General features: G+C 33.9%; 3 protein-coding genes across 4 annotated transcripts; 1 reads left to right on the top strand and 2 right to left on the bottom strand.

Moving 5' to 3' along the window:
- Positions 1-2,576: 2,576 nt before the first annotated feature.
- LOC147407486 (uncharacterized) lies at positions 2,577-3,538 on the top strand. The gene has a single exon (XM_086436074.1). The coding sequence runs from the start codon at positions 2,651-2,653 to the stop codon at positions 3,155-3,157; it is 507 nt and encodes a 168-aa protein (XP_086292200.1). The 5' UTR covers positions 2,577-2,650; the 3' UTR covers positions 3,158-3,538.
- A 242-nt stretch (positions 3,539-3,780) lies between these two features.
- On the bottom strand, positions 3,781-12,009 carry LOC147407485 (L10-interacting MYB domain-containing protein-like). Of its 2 annotated transcripts, none has more exons than XM_086436072.1 (3): positions 11,620-12,009; positions 4,651-5,009; positions 3,781-4,568 (listed from the first exon to the last, which is right to left on the bottom strand). In XM_086436072.1, exons 2-3 carry the CDS (start codon positions 4,990-4,992, stop codon positions 3,993-3,995), a joined length of 918 nt encoding a protein of 305 aa, XP_086292198.1. In that variant the 5' UTR covers positions 4,993-5,009; positions 11,620-12,009; the 3' UTR covers positions 3,781-3,992. The 2 variants fall into 2 exon arrangements, with proteins under 2 accessions (XP_086292198.1, XP_086292197.1); XM_086436071.1 differs by having other exon boundaries at positions 4,651-4,992; positions 11,620-12,004.
- Positions 12,010-15,889: 3,880 nt separating this feature from the next.
- On the bottom strand, positions 15,890-19,551 carry LOC147407484 (cytokinin riboside 5'-monophosphate phosphoribohydrolase LOG3-like). The gene is made up of 7 exons (XM_086436073.1): positions 19,287-19,551; positions 18,431-18,528; positions 18,290-18,320; positions 17,764-17,863; positions 17,375-17,445; positions 16,525-16,668; positions 15,890-16,212 (listed from the first exon to the last, which is right to left on the bottom strand). Exons 1-7 carry the CDS (start codon positions 19,413-19,415, stop codon positions 16,117-16,119), a joined length of 669 nt encoding a protein of 222 aa, XP_086292199.1. The 5' UTR covers positions 19,416-19,551; the 3' UTR covers positions 15,890-16,116.
- Between the last annotated feature and the right edge of the window lie 540 nt (positions 19,552-20,091).

The raw sequence follows: 20,091 nt of genomic DNA, 5'->3' as shown, positions 1-20,091 counted from the left end.
AACACACCAACATCAAATTTCAGATGATGGGTTCAAACATTTACTATTGATGATGTTCGGTAATATGTTTAACCCAAAATAATAATAATAATTATTATTATTATTTTAAGGATTTTGTTATAAAATACAATAAATACACTATGGTAAGTTAGTTTTTGTATCAAAAATTTCCTTAATTTTTTTTTTTTTTTCAAAATACCCTTAGATTCCAATTTTCAAAGTGTTAACTTGTGCCCTTAACAAAACCCTTACTTTAATATTTGATAAAATGCAAATAAACATTTCTTATCTTCCAAATACCACTTTACTCATTACTGAAATTTCTCTCGTCGAAATGGTAAAATATAATTCAGGATTTGATTTTTATTATTTGAAAATTTCGAAAGTGTGGAATTATTTTTGTCAAAATAAAACATAGAGTTTGTGGAGATTACTTTTGACGACTTTATTTTTAGATGGAATTCTTTATGTGATCATTTACTTTTTTTTTTTTTTTTTATTTTGTTGCTCTTTTAGAGGGTACCTCGACCTCCTTGTACTTTATTCTCCCTCTTTTATCAATACATTACACTTATCAAAAAAAAAAAAAAAATTCAAAGCATTCTTAATAAATAAAGAAATAATTGAATCTTATGTCTCAATTTCAATTCAATGAAATAACTGTAATTCTTACAAAATCAAATTCAAATCAATGTTCAAATATCATGTAACATACCATCACAATATTGGGTTTAGACCTATAGCTCAGTTGGTCCGACATATTGCAAAGCAACTTTGAGGTCATGGGTTCAAGTCTAACTTACCAATAAAGTTAAAAATACTAATATTTATTTTCTAAGCATTAAATGCCCCCAATGAAAAAAGTAAAAGTGGTTTTACCAACTAGTTATCATCACCTAAAATCATTATCATCATCATCAATGCCTTTATTCCATTTTTTTTGCTCTTTTAGAATTTTCTACTTGAATATTTTTCTAATTATAATTATTATTGACCTTCATTAAACATGTCCAAACCATCTTAATCAATTTTTTCTTAGTCTATAGTTTATTAACACTAATCTTATTATGTCTAAGTGGTAAACTTAAACACTGTAAATGTGTTCCATTTTTTTTTTCCGATCTCGATATTAAATGGATTTTCTTGAAATACCCAAAATGTATATATTATACTTACGAAACAGACACTTGAATCAAAAGTTAGCACAAAATCTTCAAAAAATTAGAATTCTAATTTGTTTGTCATTTTTTTTTTTTTGGTTACAAATCACTAAAATAAATTGAAAAGTACATCTAAATGTTCAAAATTAGGAGTATATCATTCTCTATTCACAACTAAAATCATTGCAAATGATTGCATTTGTTGTTAGAAAAACCTAAGTGCATAAAGAAAATGAGTAAAGGGTAGTTTGGGTATTCAAAAATGTTATTAATTACATGGAATATCAAGGTACCACCCAAAAGTTAAGGACTATTTAAAAAATAAATCTCCCACGTAAGGAATAAAATGGGTTTGATTTTATTCGAAATTTGAGTGATTAGAATTCAAATATAGTGGTTTGGACCCTAGAAGTAGACCTGAATAAAAAAGATGGGTTGACATCCCTTGAACAAAGTTGAATCTAGGTCGGATATGGATCCAACCCTATATATGCCTAGATTTGAATGATATAGGGCTTTGAAAAAATATATTTTAAATATATTTTTATGTTTTGCAAAATATATTTTTTCTACCATTTTAATATAAGATGAATTCTTATAAAATAAAATGATTATAATAATAAAAGAGAATAATATAACAATTAGCAAAAAAAAAATATTGAACGGTCCAAAATTATTTGACTCAACCGACCTAAATCAAGTTATTTTGGCTTTTATTATAAGCAAAATGGTTCGAATTCGATTTTAACTAATAGGAGTCAAGTTGGTTTTGTATCCAGATCCAAATAAGAAATTCGGATATGAATATGGATATGCTCAGATCTGATTCGAACCGAATCCATTTTAAGCCCTACTACGACTCCCACAGGATTATATCAAGTGATTTTCCCAAAATTAGGTCCTCCCATTCTAGACTCTAGTGGTGTTTCACATAAGTTGGTGGGCCATACACGTATACGTGGAGGATGTGTGTCCGAAGGTTCAGCAGAAATTTTCCCTACGGAAACTGACCGAGGAGAGGGAATGATTAATGATCCGTAGAAAAACTTTTTTTTTTTTTAATCTTTCCATCAAATGAACGGCTGAGATGGAGGATGTTCTAATGAAATTGATCCTGAAAGACGTGCACTGATCTCGAAGAAACCTGAATTTCCTCCCAATTCAACCGTCTGTCTGATGTTGTGATGAAAATGTCAACAAAACATTTGAGGCTCTCCATCAAACTGACAAATGATATTCATCATAGAGATTTCCACAGAAATAGATTTCTATAAAAGCCCGTACTGATCCCTAGGAAAATAATACTGATATCTAAAAGCCCGTATTTTTCCACATGTTATGATTGTTTGGGGGATAAAAAGGTCCCAAAGAAAAATAGACAAAAAATCTCAAGAGGATAAAAAAAGAAAAAGGATAGATAACGAGAGCCACTCTCCTCAGTCCTCCCTCCCCACCATAGATGCCCCTCCGCACATCCAAGCCCCAAGGGAATGGAAGCCAACGTCACCACTTGTCTACTATTATGCTCAAAATCACAATTCCTCATTAAACGGCCCTCCTGGGCGTCTCAAATTTTCCTGGGCACCACTCATCGCCGTCCCCAATCCCAATCCCTCAGGGCAGTAGAGCCTAGCACTAGCAACAATGGTACTGGCAACGATGATGACACTCTCCCAACCATCCCACCACCTGTTGAGATAAGGTTCCGACGAGGATCACGAAAACGGTCAAGGCAGCAACAACAAGATGGTGGTGGTGGTGGGCTACCCAAGGCAGCTTCCCCACCCAAGGAATGGGAATCCATGACGCTTGGGGAGAAGGCAGTCGAGCTATACATGGGTGAGAAGGGTCTTCTATTCTGGCTAAACAAGTTCGCTTACGCCTCCATCTTTATCATCATTGGGGCATGGATCCTTTTCCGCTTCATCGGGCCCTCACTCGGCCTCTACCAACTTGACACCGCTCCTTTGACCCCCTCCGCCATTCTCAAAACCTGATGATACTTAACTAGTACGATAAGGGAAATAGTGTAGGTAGGAAGTATGCCATGTTACTAATGGTTTGTTGTTTGCACTGCGTGCACGGGTTTTCCGCAAACAACAGCTATTATCACGCACAATGAAATGAGATGCTCAAGGAGGGACAGTGCCTTATTGCTGAGTTCCTACAGTTCGCTGAGGTAGGTGAGAACCTGCACACTGCTGTTGCTATTGTAATTCCAATAGGGAAAGATGGTTTGTACATTGTATGTCTTTCTACCAGAATTTTCTGAAGGACTGTACTCCATTTGATGCTTCTTGCAGACACCTCAATATGGATGTAAATCTTTTATTTCAATTTAGCAAAATGTTCAAAATTCGGAATCAGAGATTTGTCTAGCTGCAATCTAATCAATTCCTTTAGAACTCTCTCGGCCAAATTATTGTGAACCGAAAACCAATACAGCTAGTATTAATCCTTTGCAACTTGGCCAAGTGTGCCCAAAATCAAAGTGATATTTCTACAACCCCTATGTTCGAACAGTTCAAATCTTGTCTCATGCCAGACCATTTTCAGGCAGAATCACTAATCTTACTTCCCTATTTAAAAAGCCACAAAAATGGTTTAAATTGTAAGCAACTGTCAATAATTCATTAAGATAGCATTACCTTTACCTTGATTAAACAATTAACACAAATATATTCAAAGAAAACACAAACAATTGTTCATTATAAGCTAACTACAGTTCTGTAGGACATGATAAATTATCACAACTGTCATCATCTTATCCAAATTACTGGATTCACCATCATTGTGATAAGTAATACCAAAACATTATAGTGCACCAGGTCCTCACACCATGGAACCAGAGAGCGCGTTACACTTTCCCTGCAACCATGTCAGCCGTATGTCGCTTTTAAGAGAAATGAATGTCTCCCTCAGGTTTGGATTCTCAAACAGATCCAAAGCGGCAAAGTATAGGTGTTCTTCAACATCTGGCATCTCATCTAATACTTCAACACATTTGGTTATAGAAAACTTGTCACCAGCCTGGATCATCGCATTTGCCCTCAGCTTTGATGCAGTAGCCATCTCTAACATAGCTTCTGCTATATCATCATTGAATTCAGTACCATTTCTCTTCCGACGACGAGAACTTAATGGAGTCACGGTTTTACGCTTGTTTTGTGTATCCAAGTTCCCATCCATCCCTGAGCGTGACGAAGAATCATCTTGCACAAATGCCGAAGGTGTTTTAGGACACGCCAATGATCGGGGAGTCTCGGCACCAACTGTCTCCTTGTCCACCTCAATGTAGTGACTTGACTGAGCATATCTTCCAATGCCCCCGGACTCCGAAAATATCTTGCATAGCTGATCATAAATCGGACAATCTTTGATTCTGGTTGTCTCACCCACGGGATATGCCTGGAAAAGTACTACTCAAGGAACTTGCAATGGTAATAACATCAATACATCATAAAGAGAAACTTTAGAGAGAGAAGCACACCTCAATGTAATCTTCCCAGCCTTCGACCCCAGTAATTACCATTTGCCTGGATTCATCCCCGCCAAAACCACTTTGATCAAACTGTGACTTCACATTATCGTACCGATTCCTCAAAACGTCAAGGTGTTTCTTCAATTGTTTCCTGTTGAACTCCAGGCCTGTTTGTCTATTGAATTCGTCACGTATATGCTTCCATGCCATCTTGTTGAAAACATTGTTTGACCAATGTCCCTGTTGAACCTGCTCGAGCACCAAGTCCACAAATACCTTATCGAGGGATGTTGTCCACTTTGTCCTTGATCGATCTGTCTTTGATTGATGTTGATTGGGCAGACTATCCATCTACGATTAAGAAGACACTATTTGGTTGGTGAGATAAGCATAATAAATAACACCTATTACATTCTTAGCTAATGCTACAATCACCCAGACCAAAAATAAGGCCAAAGGCACCAGTGCTATGACTTAGACAGTACTCAAAATAAATACAAACCACCAACCATATTGAAAGAAAATAAAAAATGATCATACCCCCAACAAAGATACAGTCAATGATTATGAATGTTAACTCAGGTAATATCAGACCCAAGGCAATGCATAAGATAACAGGTACGCCCCCTTGTAACAGTGGCACTTGTACACTATGCCATTCATCAGCCAAAATTATAGTTTAAAAGACTCACCATCATTAGCATACATAAATGCTAGTCAGAATTAAGGGCTTCAAATAGGTCAAGATGACCTACTTGTCATTCGTATTAGATTATGTCATGTAATTAGCAAAAATACCAATTAAATTTCTCTGCTTTTCTATAGTATCACTTGTTTCACCAAAAATGAGGGCCACAAAAATCGTAGGATTTTAAAGAATTATGAATCATAGTCAAATTATAAAGTCTTAATAACTTAGTGAAGTAAATACTTTTATGGTGTTAAAATCAACCAAATGGGAAACAACATAATTGAAACTGCCATCATCACCAACAATGCTCATGAACCATAAACAGAGCTTAGTCATGTCCCAACCCTCTTATTTCAGTTAAAGTTTCAAACCATTCCATGTTAGATTGCTGTCATCAACGAGTTGGCTCGTGCAATAAGTGTGTAAACCGAGTTAGGCCATGTCCCAGCCCTTCTATTTCAGTTCCAGTTTCAAAACATTCCATGTCCGCCTTCATTTTATCATCACCACTGCCGTCTACAGCTTATCTTAACATGAATCCCATTTCATCATGTAACTCTACCGTGCATATCTTAAGCCAAGGCATGTTCCTTCACATCTTTTCTTTCTACCTCGATCCATGCCATTTTCAGCCTTTCTCCTGCCCTTTTAGATCTCTCGACTATGCACATGCCGACCCTCATCAAATGGAATATTTGATCTTTTCCTACTATAGTGTCGATTGATTTATTTCGTTTTTATTTTTATTTTTGGTGTGTGTTTGTGCGTCTGAAAGTGGCAAAGGGGGATAACAATGATATTGATAATCACAGTAAATTTACAAGGCATACAAATATCTGGCTAATAAAATCTAGATGAGAAAAAAAAAACACAAAAGATGGCAAAAAAAATCATAACCTTTTGCATGAATGAAATATATCCAAACAGAGAACATGGATTGAGAGAGTGCAAGCAGATAGAACACACTTTCTATAACAACAAGGGCATGAAGGTGCCACATCATGAGAGAGAGAAAGCATGTGTTAAATTTGATGTTAAAATTGTACACTTTTGTGAGACATCAATAAGGCCCTACTAGCTTAGAAAATAGGGAAAAAGTTTCTTAAGAATTCAACTATTTCAATTTCAGATCAAATAGTTATATGAGGTGAATGGCTGAATGCACATTTGCAAACATTATCATTTGGACAGAAAACTTGCCACAGCATAATTCAATCAAGCTCACAGAATTACAAGATGGGTACAATATAATGTATTGAACATGGAATGCTACAAAGTGCTTATCAAAAAAAAGAAAAAAAAAAAAATTCCAAAGCTAGCAATGGCCAATCTTTCAACAAATAAAGAATTGGTCTAGTCTTAGGATTGGTCTCACTTCAACTCCTCTCCAAAATCCAGAATCCACCATCAAGGAGATCAGAGGAAGCATTCAGCATCATATTCATTCTCCCCCACCACAAAGACATTTTGACAAAAGTATAATTTTTGGTTAACATTTAAAAGCACAACTGAGAAGGTTCAAGTCACAACCTTCCTTCAACCTGTCCTCGCATATTTGATCATAAGGGCATGGGCAACTTACTCAAGACCTGAGCCCACGACCTCAAAATTGCATTGCAACATACCAAACCAATTACTCATACTTCCAGGATTTGGCAATCAACCATGCATGGGCTTGCAAAGGATAACACCAACATGAAATGAGTGAAATGCAACAGAACTGCAACTAATGGTCATGCATATCAAATGGTCCATTAACAGGAAAAGAAAAAAAAAAGTCTTGATATCGGCTCCTATATGTGTGGGTTTACCACACCTAAATTCTGTATACTACAGGATACCAGTGTCAACACGGGATACCATGGGAAGTTATTTTGAGTACCACGTTTCTCATTAAATTCACCATTGGAATAAGGCTATGATGATAATGTTTAATATTAAATAAAATGAAATAAAATAAAACAAAATTTTGAATACCCATGAAACTATCATATCTTACGCCCCAATTAAACGCCCCAATTAAGAATCAGTTGACCTACAATAAACAATAGAAACTTAAAAAAGAACTATCCTAGAAGCACCAACTTGTTTTGGAACATAAATTGCATTCACAAGTGATTGTGGGAACTAATCCAAACTTCATACAGTAATTAGGTCATAAAGTAATTACTTCCTTTTCACCTATTTGTTCTTATAATTTAAAACTAGATCTGGATAAATTTCAAAAAAGCTAGAGGGCCAACAGCATCGAGGAAAGGAAGCCATCCGAAGTCATGAGCTATCTCCATAACCTATTGCAGTCATAGATAGACGGAAGTTGGGTTGGATTAGAACTACTAATGTATTCTGTTCCTTAAACTCATTATTCAAGGTCCCAACTTAACAATGACTTGAGCAATTTGCATTTGCTCAACTTAACTCTTGCAATTGATCACTGGTGCACATTGAACATATTGGAAAAACGCACATTTTTTCATGTGTATATAATTATTGCAGACCAAAAAAAAACAGCCACAAACACGGAGTGTTAAGAAGACCTACCACAAGAAAACAAACCTCTAACTAATCAATGCCCCTTACAATAATATCCCACTGGATACAAATTCCTTTCAGAAACACCCTTCAAAATCTTTAAAATACATGTACTAAGAAGAAAAAATAGTGCTTAAAGTTATAACTCGTACTTCCTTATTTCCTTCAAACGCCCATTTATTGCACTATTTGCAAGAGGCACATCTTCAATAAGTAAATTTACCTAACAGTGCCAAGTCATGGATTAGAAAGTTGACAGAACTAGTATACTAGTATGCTACCAATAGCTGGTATTTCATTGTTGACAATTTCCCCCAATGCATTTCTTGGTGTCATTCCCGATCAGTTTTTTTTCCCTTCTGCAATTTTGAAACTGGAAAGCTCACAGACTTTTCAGGTGGAAAGAGGATTTTTTGGTCTCTCATCCCCTTTGCCATTTGTTGGGACTTATGAAAAGAGAGGAACGGACATATCTTTCAAGAAGTGGAGAACTCTATCCACGAGACCATGACACCATCATTAATACCTTAGGTTTGTTATTTTATTGGAGTAAGCAATTTAAAGATTTCAGGGATTTTTTATCTGAAGATTTCTTGTTTAGGCGGGGACTGGTTAGTAAAGGGAGAACTTAATCTTGTTCTTGTTTCTATTGAAGGTCACCTTGTCCTCCTTATGAATAATTTTTTTGTTAAAAAAATTTCCCTAATGAAGCTATCTTCAGCAGGCTGTCTGCATGAAAAGGGTGAAAGTGATCTTGGCTCAAAACCCACCTAACTAATAAACCACTTGCTTATCAAGAGAGAGAGAGAGGGATGAAAGTGATTAATCAATCTTTAGTACTAAAATCAAAGCAAGGACTTCCCTAGTAGGTAGCTGTATCTCAAATGCTGCACAACAGTTGTACATAATCTTAAATGTACCAGAACAATGTCAATTTCACTCTAGGTCATGATGCTTGTATATCAACAGTTAGTAAGTTAGTAATAAATGCTCCAGCATTGCACTTTTTCAGTTTACAATAACTAGCTTAGAAAACGGTAAGGTGACGACCGATGTCTTACGAAACCAAAAACTTAATATAATATAGATATCAAAGTCCCTTGTCCCGACAATTGGTTTATAATAATTGAAACATTTTTTGAAGGAAAATAATCAATTCTTTTTCTTGGAGGAAATCAAACATACCAAGGCTAACATTTCATACTTGTCAATTTTGTTCCCTCTTCCATTACCAAGGACCTGCAGTAATCATCTAGAATTGCTTCTTCTTCTTTTCTTTTTCTTTTTTTCATGAAATGGCACTAATGGAACTGCCTTAAAATTAGCAGGCTAGAAAAGTTAGTCATCCCAAATAAGTTGGGTGCTTTGGCATTTTCATGCTAAGATTGGTCGAAAAGGTGTAGTTGTGTGAATGACTCAATAGGATTGCTTTGATTAAAAGTACACTCAGTGGCATTCCAATCTACTTTCTTTCCTCATTCTCCATGCCAAAATCTGTGGAGGTCAAATAGGAGAAGCTCATGAAATTTTTTTATGGAACGATAAGGAAGGGGGAAGAAAGTATCACCTGGTGAATTGGAAGTTGATTTGCACTCCAAAAAAGAATTGATGTCTGGGGATTAGAGGCTTGAGAATAACAAATAAAGCTCTTTTGGGTAAGTGGCTATGGCATTTTGGGGAAGAAAAAGGAAGCTTGTGGAGGAGAGTCATCCAAGCCAAATATGGGGAAAAGGGTTTGGTTGGTATAGTGATGAGGCGAAAGGTGTTGAGTTTAGTCCCACATCGGACACAAATTGCCTTGTCTCTCTCCTTATAAGCTCTTGGGCCTCTCCACTCATGGCCAATTGGTCTTGAGTTGGACCCCCAAATTTATCATGGTATCAGAACGGGCCTTTCTTTCCTCCACGTCACCCAGTTCAGTTCATATCTCCACATACTTTGGCCCAGTCCAGCCCACATGTGCGGGGACGTGTTGAATTTAGTCCCACATCGAACACAAATTGCCTTGTCTCTCTCCTTATAAGCTCCTAGACCTCTCCATTCATGGCAAATTGGTTTTGAGTTGGACCCCCAAATTTATCAAAAGGCTCCTATGGGTGTAGTTTGTGGAAGGGAATACTAAAGGTTATTGAGCAATCCAAAATGGGGGTGAATTTTAAAGTGGGGAAAGGTGATAAAATTAGATTCTAAGAGGACATTTGATGCGGTAATTCTGCTCTATCAAGTCAATACCCATCTGTGTCCGCTTGTTCTTTGAAAAAGAATTGTACGGTGCTGCAAAGTTGTCTGATTCGCAATGGTAACTCTTACTCTTGGGATTTAGGTTTAAGGAGAAATTTAAATGACTGGAAAATAACCGAGGTGGCATCTCTTATAGATCTCTTAAATTCTCGCCAATTTAGGGAGAATGATCAAGATAGAAGAGAATGGTCCAAGGGTAAGGACAAGAGGTTTTATGTTCATTCTTTCTATAAAGCATTGCTTCCCTCCTTTGATAGATCTTTCTCAGAGTCTATTATTTGATCAGCTTTAGTTCCTTCAAAGGTTTCTTTTTCATTTGGTTAGCATCCTTGGGGAGGGAGAATCCTTACTTTGGGTAACTTAATCTTGAGAGGTTGGATTTGTCCAAACTTTTGTTTTCTTTGCAAAAGAGCGACGGAATCAATTAGTCACATCGTAATTTATTGTTCCTTCTCTCATGATATTTGGGTGCATTTCCTATCTTTATTTCAAGCTCCCTAGGTCTTCCCTCAAGTGTTATTTTCTCTTTTTAAAGGGTGAACATTTAATATCTTTTCTTGCAGAAAAAGACACATTTGAACTATCCTTCCATCAACCATTGGTTGGGGTCTTTGGAAAGAGAGAAATAAAAGGGTGTTCCAGAGTAAGGAGAGTACTACCCATGAAGTGTTCTTGAAGACCTTGTGCCTTCTTTACTTTTGGTCGAAGCTTAATAGAGATTTGAATCGGGTTATGTTTTGAGGATTTTGTCTTCAGATGGGATGCGCTTTGTGAAGATTAGTTGTTAAGGGGTCCTTGCTTTGTTTTTGCCTTTGTTTTTCTTTGTATTGGGGACCTACTCAGTCTACTTCGCTCTTCTTTTTTCTAAGAAAATTTACACTTATAAAAAAGAATGACTCATAGAGTACATTATGGTATTAGAGGACTCTAGTTTCATGTTCTAGTTGATACCAGGCCTCAATTTTCTGAAGCACCTGGAAGCTGACTATACATTGGTAGTGGGAGTTCTCAAAAACTGAAATATTTTGATGGTGTTACATTGCTAAGTCGATTAAAGTCTACGAGTGTTGATAACACGATCTGGGTTCAAAAACCCATCTTCACCTACTAATTATGAAACACTAACCCGTCCGCTTATCAAAAAAAAAATGAACTATTTTATGACCCTAAGCGAGAGCAGAATTCATTGCGGGAGTAAGATGGTGGGTAAAAGATTCCTGCTACCAGGGTGGATATTCGAATGCGATTTTGCACAGAGGACTTTGGATTCCTAAGATGACAGTTAATGTTCAGATATCCAACCGATCAATCGAGGTCACATGACCTACTTCAGTCATGAAGATCACTAATAGAAGCCAAATGAAATCAATCGAATACTTTGGGAGGGAAAATCGGATGTCGCACACAAAACACAAATCACACCATATAGCTTAACAGAATCAAATATAAACAAAAATTAAAGAAAAACAGAAAGTTAATTTCAGGAACTTAAAGAGATTAAAAAAGAAAAAAACCTTTTTGTAGGGATTATGCTAGCCCGTGAATGACAATTTGCTTTGAGTTCGTTAAATCGGCACTCAAAAATTCGATTCAGACATATTTCGAGCATGATAGGGGGATCGATCTAAAGAAGTCGGAACAACAAACGGAACTGAAACCCTAACCCTAGCCCTGATCCTAAACTTTAGCAAATAACCTAATTGGAGGAATAGTTTTTCCTTTTTCGAGCTTTTCTTAGAAGTAAAAAAAAAAGGGGGGAAGAAAAATCCCTAGAGAAAAAAGAGCGGAAAGAGAGCGTGAGAGAACACTCCCAATCCCAAAGACTCCAAGGTCCAAACAAAACAAAAGTGCAAAACTAGTTGACGGTTATTCAAAGTTCAAGCAGATGGTATTTTATTTTCCATACAATTTTAATTTTGGAAGTATATATAATAATCTCAAACGATCTATCAAACAGTCGGATGAGATTGGAGGATATTTTATGGGATTTTCAAAGTAAATGGATGCCTAAGAAACCAATACTAATTGCTAAGAAATCCTTGATGTTGTTAATCCTGTCATCTCAATCATTGAATGATATGGAGTCTGACTAGCCTTACTAAGATAGTGAGAAAAAAAAAGTCTTACTAAGCCTCATTCACCGTCAAAAAGACTTAGAGATTCACAAAACAAATCTTGATGTCTTGTTTTACCCATCCCGAGGTCTTTTGACAGTGAATGAGATTTAAGAAGGCTTCTTTCCATACTATCTTAGTAAGGAAAGGGTTTCTCAACGACATGCTTATCTTTTTTTTTTTTCCACCCCAATTCATATGATATTAAGGAAGAATCAGAATCAGCACACATGATGGGTGCTCTTAGTAGAAGTTGGTGTGACATAGAATCTCTCTTTATTACACATCCTTAAAAAATGAAAAACAATTTTAAAATATTTATAAAACAAATTTAAATGTGGGGAAAAGGAGATATTAAGAGGAACGAGAAGGAAAACAAAATAAGCTCATTTATTGGATGATTGTCAATCCTAGAAATATTTTAAATGTTCTAATTTGGAGAGATATACATAAGCATTATCCTACATCTCCCTTGGTGAAATTCTCCAATGAAAGTATATTCAATTTGTTACTTAAAAGTGGTTATATTTAAAATGTTGAATATGTACTAGGGTGGTTGATACTTCCGGGCCGCCAAAGCAAGAAAAAATTGCTTAAATTGTTATTGATAAAAGTATTAGAAAATTTATTGAAAATGTAAATGGATAGGTTGAGGAATTATATTTACTTATATAAAACCCCAAAACATATATTGAAGGGAAAAAAATGGAACCTAAAATTATAGGTAAAAAGAAAAATGAAAATCCAAACGACATTTTAGGTGGACTTTCTTGTCAGATCTAAACGAAAATTCTTGAGAATCAATTTCAAATAAGATAAAGAAAGACAGAAGAAATAATGTACCTTTTGAATGTTGTAAACTTAGATACGACGATCAAGAGAGAAATCCTGATTTGCAAATAGTTATTCTTGTTGTTTTAGAGATCTAATACAAAACAAAAAAAGATAAAGAAAGACGAACGAGAAAATTTACCCCTTGAATACTGCAAACTTAGATGTAGCGATCAAGAGAGAAATATTGATTTTTAAGTAGTTACTCTCATTATGATTCTAGTTGATCGAATTAGAAACTTTCATGGTTTCTTCTTTCCTAAAGGGTTTGGCCGATGGAGATAAAATTGAACTATTTTAGAAAACCCTAGACATGAGGATATTTTAATCAAAATAAGTATATATAGGTCATGTTTGAGGGACATCTTCAAGTGACAACCATTTTTACATGTCTTATATGCCATCCATTTTACAAGATCCAACGGTATCTAGTGATTTATAGAAAACATTTAAAAAAAATGAACAACATCTGGGTGATTGTGTAAAAATTGTTGTTAATTTTGTATGTCCTCCAAACACATTTTGGTATCTATAGCCCGCGATACATATAGAGAGAAGATGTAAAAGCATTTCTGTACTTTTAATATCGTTGTTTTTTTTATTATTATTACGGATATCGTTTTTACTATGTTTATTTTGTTATGAAAATAAAAGAAAATTAATTTTAAATAATGATTAAAGTTGTATTTGATATTAATTTTTTCCCTAACTTCTACAAAAATACTTTGGTAAGATAAACTTTTGTAGCAACACTTCCCAACAGCATAAGTTCATTTGATAATATCGATGATAGAGGTACTTAATTAATTAGAAGTGGTATAAATTGAAAAGTAGGTGTTTGGTAACATCGATTAAGAAGAAACTTATTATAACATTAGCCAGTCGTACTCTCCCACAATCAAAGGTCCTTTGGATAAGACACGTGCAATTGGCCAATTTTATATCATCAACCCTTGATTTACGTGATTAAAATGTTAATGACCATTGAAAATGTTTGATTGTACTTGTTGGAAGACACTGTTTTTTTTTTGTAACGGTTCGTTCTAATTGCCAATGTATGTCGTTGATGAAAATTGAAGAATTTCTCATTATTCCTTCCTCAATGATGATAGATGATATGTGTAAATGTGTAAATGTGTAGAAGACTAGGAGAAATACCCTCAATTCTAATTCCATTGAGATTACGGGGATATCTCCAACACAAAGAAGGAAAAAAGTAAAGAAAACCTCTTTGATTTCATGTCAAATGGTCTCCAATGGACCAATAAACTAGCTCCATGTTGACTATATTGTGAACTCGGTCATTGGTCGTCATCTCATTCGTGGTCGTCATCTCACTCGGGGCTTAAAATGAGATTGAGCCTCTAAGGACAAGATGAGCTAGATTATAAAATATTTAGATGCTCAAATGAGGAAATTAATCCAATTACACTTGAATCAAATGGGATTCTTTGGGGTCAAAACGGTAATTTGAAGTAGACTCTGCATCTTCTGATATCCATATGGCAAAATGATTTCATTTTTGTCTTTTTGCACAAATAAAAATAAGGAAAAAACAAAGCTTTAGTCATCGAGTTTGGATTTTAATGATCAGATTTTGGGTTAAAAGATGAACCTACTATTGACTACAAGAATGAACAAAATTTAAAAAGAAATTTTGGACATCGGGCACAGGAATGTAATTGCGCATACAAGCAACTTAGTTATGTTTAGACCTATTGTATTAGACAGATCAAATGTTTTTGTTTCTTCGACTAGACAAAAAAATAAATTAGGGCGTATTTGATTGCAAGGAAAATAATGCAAGAAATGATTTAATGTGAAAAACTCTTTTTTTATCGTGTTTGCCAACAAAGTAATTTATATTTGTTTGTAAATAATAAAATATAACAAATAATATATGTAATTATTAATATAATGATAATTACAAATAATAAAATAAAAGAAATAATTTATAAAATTATCAATATTATTTATTTTTCACTATTATTTGTAAATATTAATTATTATTATTTTTTAATATAATAGTTATAATAATTTTTAGGATTACAAATAAATGTATTTTTAAGGATAACATTACAAATAAAAATAATAAAATAAAATAAATAATTACATATTTATAACTAGGAAAAATTATTAAAAAATAATATAATAATTTATAATTATTAAAAATTAATATATTATTTTATAAGTAGGGAAATTATTAAAAAGATAATATAGTAATTTTTTGGTAAATTATTAGGAAGAATATAGTGAATTTATCAAAAAATTATTAATAATAAATTTTTGGAATAATAATATTAATTTTATTATATCAAAAATAGTAATAATAAATTATTAAAAATAATATATTAATAAATAATAATATATATTTTTTATTTATAAAAATAAAAATATATATTTTTGAAATTACCAAGGGATATGAGAACGGCCGATTGGACTGTTGGTTTTCATGGGGGTATTTTCGTCAATTTGAAAACAGGCGATCCAATTTATTACAATTTTGATAAATTTGGGAAAAGTATTATTATTTTTAATTATCATTAATTAATTTATTATTGTTTTAATAAATTTTTTTATGTGGATTGGACGCTTCAAAGTCGGCATCGTGCTGGTGAGTCTCCTACTCTCCTTCAAATATCTGTTTGGCCCACTTTTGGGAGGATTTGCTTAATTTTAAGAAAATAATTCTTAAAATTATACAAAATAACTCTCTTTCCTTCCTTCTCTCTCCCCTTCTCTATGTACAATTTGAAACAATTCTTCGTTAATTAAAATTACTATAAAAAATAAAATAAAATAAAAAAGAGTTACACACTTACAATAATCACACACAGGGTTAAAACAGTAATAAACGATTCCTTGTTGAATGTTAGGTTCACAAATTGAAGAAAATTTAACCATAGCAATTGAAAAAAAAAAAAAAAAAATTATCCACAGTGACAAAAAGGGCCGTGGTTTGTGTTTGCAGATGTCACGTGTATCAGGTGATATACGTAAGATCTGTATGATCTACGGTCTGTGATCCAACAAGTATTTGTACATACAATCATATCTGATGTACGGTCAACGCACAATATCTGACTTTGTAGAGTATCCTATATGTTGCTCCATCTCCCAACTTAGCATTGGTGCAACTCCACTATGCTTAGGCGCATATTCCTGAACCCAAAACAATGAAAGGATAAATGACGAATTTACCCTTCGGCCAAGTGTGGAAGTGTTTGTTGGATTGTATATCCTGATATAATGAATGACTAATGATGAAACGATGTGTCAAAACATATGCGGGTGGCAAGGGTACAGAATCGTAGATCTTTTTCCTTGTGTATCCCGAAGAAAAAAAATCAATGGTTCTGTGCCCATGCCACGTCAATCATGTTTAGATCACAAGCATTTATCATGACTCATAATGAATAGAAAATTTGCATTATATGGGAGGGTTTGGGGAAGGTGGTGATTTAGTAATTGTACCTCGAGCTTGCACATAAGTTCTTGGGCAGTTGGGGCAGAGACGATAATGTGACGGGCAGCGGGTGATATGAAACCTTCATCCACAGCTTTATCTATGAATAATAATAGTGAATCGTAGTACCCATCAACGTTTAACAAACCTACCTGCTCAAATTACATGCAACAAGAAATTAAATAGCATATATTAACATTAAATCAAAGATATTTATTGAGAGGCCCAATCAAATTGAATCATGGTTCGACTATGGTCCAACCAATTTGATAAATTTTCGATTTAATTATTAATTCGATTTTTAAAATATTGCTTCTCATGGTTGTTATCATGGAAAGGACTCTCATGTGATGATCATTTAATCAGCTTAAATGGATTAAATTTAAGCTAAAAAACACAAGAGAGAAAGAAAAAAAAATATCATTGCAAAGCAATTATACCAAGAAGCAAGATCAAGTAAGGTGTCCCACCATTCCTATATAATAGGAAGATGTGAAATGTTTTGATACGAGTTTAAAACATATAGACTCAATTAATCTCCAATCAAAACATACCAAATAGACGTTGTTATAGGAATGGGCCATTGCTCTGGATCCCGATTCTTGTACAAATCTAGCAACAGTTTTTTTATTTGCGTTATCGTGACCTGATTTTATGAAGAAAAAAAAGCTATCTAGGGTTTTTTTTTCTTGATTTTTTTTTTTGTTTTGTTTTGTGTGGCAATAAGTTGAACACAGTTTTTGGGGGCACTTTGATCAAGTTTAAAATTGTGTGGTGGGGTATCTCTAGTTTTCAACAAAACCCCAATATATTAGCTATAGTATTCATATAATATAATAATAAAAACATTAAATATACCGGTTTGTCATGAATTCCCAATTGAGCCCAGGTGATCACTTCGAGGAGTTCTTCTAAGGTCCCGTAACCACCTAATTAATGACATTATGACAAGCTATAAATTAAATACCGTTGAACATTAATTTTATGAGCCCAAGGCTCTAATTATGAAGAAAAGTCCCTAATGTCAAAAGAAATATTTAAATAGATCAACAAGTATGAAAAGAAAATAAAATAAGATAAGGAGAAATGATTTGAAGATGCATGAGAATTATGAACCTCCCACCATAGAACTTTAATGAAATTGAATGTAGGGGCGGGGCCCCGATCATTATGATGATGATGACAGTGGTGGCTAGGCCTAGGAGAACAATTTTAAAAATACCCATTTGATTCTTTTTGAAAAATACCTGGCAAAGCAATGAAAGCGTCAGCTTGGCGAGCCATCTCGGCTTTTCTCTGGTGCATGTCCGATACGGCTCTTACTTCTCCTATTGTCTCTCCAGTAATCTGATGTTGAATCAATTATTTTATTTTTATTTTTAATTATACATCTAACTTCAAATTAAGAACTAATTGATTTTAGATATGCAGTATGATCTGACAAAAAATATGACCCCGATCATGTAAAATTGAAATCCAATGGTCAGGATTTATGTTTGGGATAAATATCTCCAAGATGTGTATCTTAGTGTGAGATTTCAGGATATTGTATTTTTTACATGATTCATTGGAATCCAACTCTTTATATTAAAGTTTATAATGAATAACTCAATCATCATTATAGGCTTTAATATAAAGGGTTGGATTCTGGAGACTCATGTAAGATACATGATCCCAAAATCTCACACTAAGATACACATTTTAGAGATACTTATTTATGTTTGTTTAGGTAAGTTCCTTGAAAATGAAAGATGCCTAAACAAATGTTATTACCTCTCTTGGCATGAGGGTCTTGGGGATCACCCTGCAACACAAAAAGATTGAAAAAATAAATGGAGAGTAGATTTAATTAATTGGATAGAGAATGTAATGTAACTTTAAAATAAAAAAACAAAAACAAAAACAAAAAATTACCCTAATACATGGCGACCACCATCATAAACAGCTTGGGAGACAAGACCCATTAAACCAATACTCCCTCCTCCATAAACAAGGTCGATGTTCCTCTCAACCTGTGTAGTTTTTTATTAATTCAATTGATTTAAAAAGAAAACAAATTCTTCTAATTGACAATTAAGACTGTGTTTGGATTGAGAGAAATGGAGATAAGAGAATAAATGAGTTTCTCTCTAATTCTCATGTTTGGATTGTTAAGTAAGAAGAGAAGAAAAAAAAATTGGAGAGAAAAAAAAAATATGAGTTTTCTTTCTCTTTAAAAAGGCAGAGAAGAGGATAAATTGAGTTTCTCTTCTCTCCACTCTTCTCAATCCAAACATAATTTAAAAGAAACAAAAATAACATAATAATAATTCCATACAAATAGCCAAATTTAATGCTAGTATTTGATTCTTTATTTTTATTTATATATATTAGCTTATTTGTGTGATATAATTCACATACAATTACTGAAATTCTGAATTGGGTTTTACTCTTACACCAATTAATTCAAAAAAAAAAAAAAAAAACTATTTTGACTCTAGAATTAACAGAGTAAGATCAAATAAGTAGTAAATGAACATATGGGTATCTATTAATTAATCTTAATCTTGATTTTTATTCTATAATTAGTAAGATTATCAAACAGAATTTAGCTCTTAAACCGCTATCGAGACCAAAAAATCACATGAGGAGAACAAAAGAACTTGTGGGTTAAGAAAGTAATCTATAAAGAGAGACATAAAAACGTGTGATTACACAGAATCTCTCTGTCTCGTCTGTGTCTCTTTTTTTCTGTGCAAATTGTGAGGAGGAAGAGAGAGAAAGTAAGTACCAGTTGGTTTCCGAGCTGAATTGCTGCAAGCTGGTAACTGGGCTTCTTGCCTGGACTGCTACCACAGAAAACGCACACACGTGTGAACCTCGATGTCATCAAGGACTGCTGCTGTTGTTGGATTTCCATATCAGGAAAGGCTTCAGTTCCTATTACTTTCCCTTAATAATATGAGAAGGAGAACAAAGCTCCTTAATTAACGTAAGTATGAGAGTAGGACACAACCTCAGCTCTCTCCCTGACCCAAAACCTAAAAACAATGCAAAATGATAGTTAGTGTCAATGATTCACTACGCCTTTTAAATCAATCAAATCAAATCCACTTACTCCACGTCACGATATTTGGAATTAGTTTTTTTTTTTTAAATTCTTTTTTTCTATCCTGTACTCCCTGGTGTCCACAACGTTATCAAACTCCAGAATTCCTTTTTTTTTAAATTAGACCAAAACAAAACAATCTGATTGGTATAATCTTTATTAGCATAGATTTTATAAATTCAGTGAATATTATCTTGATCTGGATTATTCCATGTATATCTTTTTTTTTCCATATTATCTATATCTCATAATCATATTAGGATTTACGTCTCATCTTATGCGCAATTTAGAGAATTTGATTTGTTCTGTAATTTTTATAAATTTTTTCATACCTTATTTAAAAACATCCATGATTTCGTACACACCTCCTCTGCATCATCAAAGTGTGGACTGAGGTTAGGCTTGGGGTCACTCCAGTGTGAGTACTCTTAAATTAATCAAATTGAAACACTATCTTTATTTATAAATGGTTGTAGAGGAGAGGGGG

The sequence above is a fragment of the Akebia trifoliata genome, chromosome 3 (assembly GCF_017979445.1).
Source record: "Akebia trifoliata isolate Shusen 1 chromosome 3, ASM1797944v1, whole genome shotgun sequence".
NCBI classification, from domain to species: domain Eukaryota; kingdom Viridiplantae; phylum Streptophyta; class Magnoliopsida; order Ranunculales; family Lardizabalaceae; genus Akebia; species Akebia trifoliata.
This window is presented reverse-complemented; position numbering and strand designations above follow the sequence as displayed.

Excerpts from the sequence above, each read along its gene's own strand:
- LOC147407485 (XM_086436072.1), bottom strand. The coding sequence starts at position 4,992 with ATGGATAGTCTGCCCAATCAACATCAATCAAAGACAGATCGATCAAGG. Across the intron at positions 4,569-4,650 it reads GCTGGGAAGATTACATTGAG|GCATATCCCGTGGGTGAGAC; the intron begins GTGTGCTTCTCT and ends GTACTTTTCCAG.
- LOC147407486 (XM_086436074.1), top strand. The coding sequence starts at position 2,651 with ATGGAAGCCAACGTCACCACTTGTCTACTATTATGCTCAAAATCACAA.
- LOC147407484 (XM_086436073.1), bottom strand. The coding sequence starts at position 19,415 with ATGGAAATCCAACAACAGCAGCAGTCCTTGATGACATCGAGGTTCACA. Across the intron at positions 18,321-18,430 it reads GGTGGTCGCCATGTATTAGG|GGTGATCCCCAAGACCCTCA; the intron begins GTAATTTTTTGT and ends TTTGTGTTGCAG. Across the intron at positions 17,446-17,763 it reads CGCTTTCATTGCTTTGCCAG|GTGGTTACGGGACCTTAGAA; the intron begins GTATTTTTCAAA and ends GTCATTAATTAG.